The sequence below is a fragment of the Terrapene carolina genome, unplaced genomic scaffold, assembly GCF_002925995.2.
Source record: "Terrapene carolina triunguis isolate 2854851 unplaced genomic scaffold, T_m_triunguis-2.0 Scaffold31078, whole genome shotgun sequence".
NCBI classification, from domain to species: Eukaryota; Metazoa; Chordata; order Testudines; family Emydidae; genus Terrapene; species Terrapene triunguis.
In genome coordinates, this window is record NW_020695429.1 from 1 (window position 1) to 1,333 (window position 1,333).

General features: G+C 50.6%; 1 protein-coding gene across 1 annotated transcript; it reads left to right on the plus strand.

Moving 5' to 3' along the window:
• Positions 1 to 3: 3 nt before the first annotated feature.
• On the plus strand, positions 4 to 1,326 carry LOC112115059 (protocadherin gamma-A4-like; the record flags this gene model as incomplete). Its single annotated transcript, XM_024212025.2, has 1 exon — positions 4 to 1,326. A coding segment is annotated over exon 1 (1,323 nt), but the record flags the coding sequence as incomplete, so codon positions are not given.
• Positions 1,327 to 1,333: the final 7 nt, after the last annotated feature.

Sequence of the window (1,333 nt, forward strand, 5' to 3'; positions counted from 1 at the left end):
GATATGGGACTAAATTCCATCCAGAGCTACCAACTCAGCAGTAACAGGCATTTCTTACTGGATGTAGAAACGCGATCTGATGGAATAAAATACGCTGAACTGGTGCTGGAAAAGTCTCTAGACCGGGAAGAACAAGCCGTTCACAATCTAATCCTCACAGCCACAGACGGGGGAGATCCAGTCAGATCCGGCACTGCGCAAATCCGCGTTATTGTTCTCGATTCTAATGACAATGCCCCAGTTTTTAGCCAGCCTGTCTACAAAGTGAGCGTTTGGGAAAATGTGCCTGAAGGTTCCACGGTTGTTACAGTAAAAGCCACTGACCTGGATGAAGGAGTCAACAAAGAGGTGAAATACTCTTTCCAAAAAATCACAGACAAAGCTTCCAAAAAACTTCAACTGGATTCGAACACGGGAGATGTAACTATTGTGGGAAATCTGGACTTTGAGGAAGCTGCATTATATGAAATTGAGGTACAAGCTCATGACGGGGGAGGCCTTTTTGACAGATCCAAAATTGTAATAGTTGTTAGCGATGTGAATGACAATGCTCCCGAAATCGCTCTCAGGTCTCTCATCAGCTCGATCCCCGAGGACTCTCCCCCCGGGACTGTGATCGCCCTTTTAAATGTGCAAGATCTAGACTCCGCAGAGAACGGGGAAGTCACGTGCTCCATAACCAGCAACCTCCCCTTCCAGCTGAAGAAACCCTTCGATAATTATTACAGTCTGGTGACAGACCGAGCCCTGGACAGGGAGCAGGTGGCAGCATACAACATCACAGTGACCGCCACGGACAATGGGACTCCTCCTCTTTCTACAGCCACCACGATCCCACTCCGGATTTTAGACACGAACGACAACGCCCCCTTCTTCGATAAAACATCCTACACGGCCTACATCACGGAGAATAACCCGAGAGGAGCCTCCGTTTTCTCCCTGAAGGCCAATGACCCCGACTGGGGGGAAAATGCCAGAGTCACTTACTCCATTATTGAAGGAGACAGAAGCGAAGTGCCTTTGTCCTCCTCCATCTCAATTAACTCCGAGACTGGGGCTCTCTACGCTCTGCGCTCCTTCGATTACGAACAGTTCCGGGAGATTCGGTTCCAAGTGCAGGCTCAGGATGGGGGTTCCTCACCTCTCAGCAGTAATGTCTCCATCACTCTCTTTATACTGGATCAGAATGACAACACTCCGCACATCTTACACCCCTCCTTTCCCACCGATGGCTCCACGGGAGTGGAGTTGGCCCCTCGCTCCTCCGAGCCGGGTTACCTGGTCACTAAGGTGGTGGCGGTGGATGCAGACTCCGGGCAGAACGCCTGGCTCT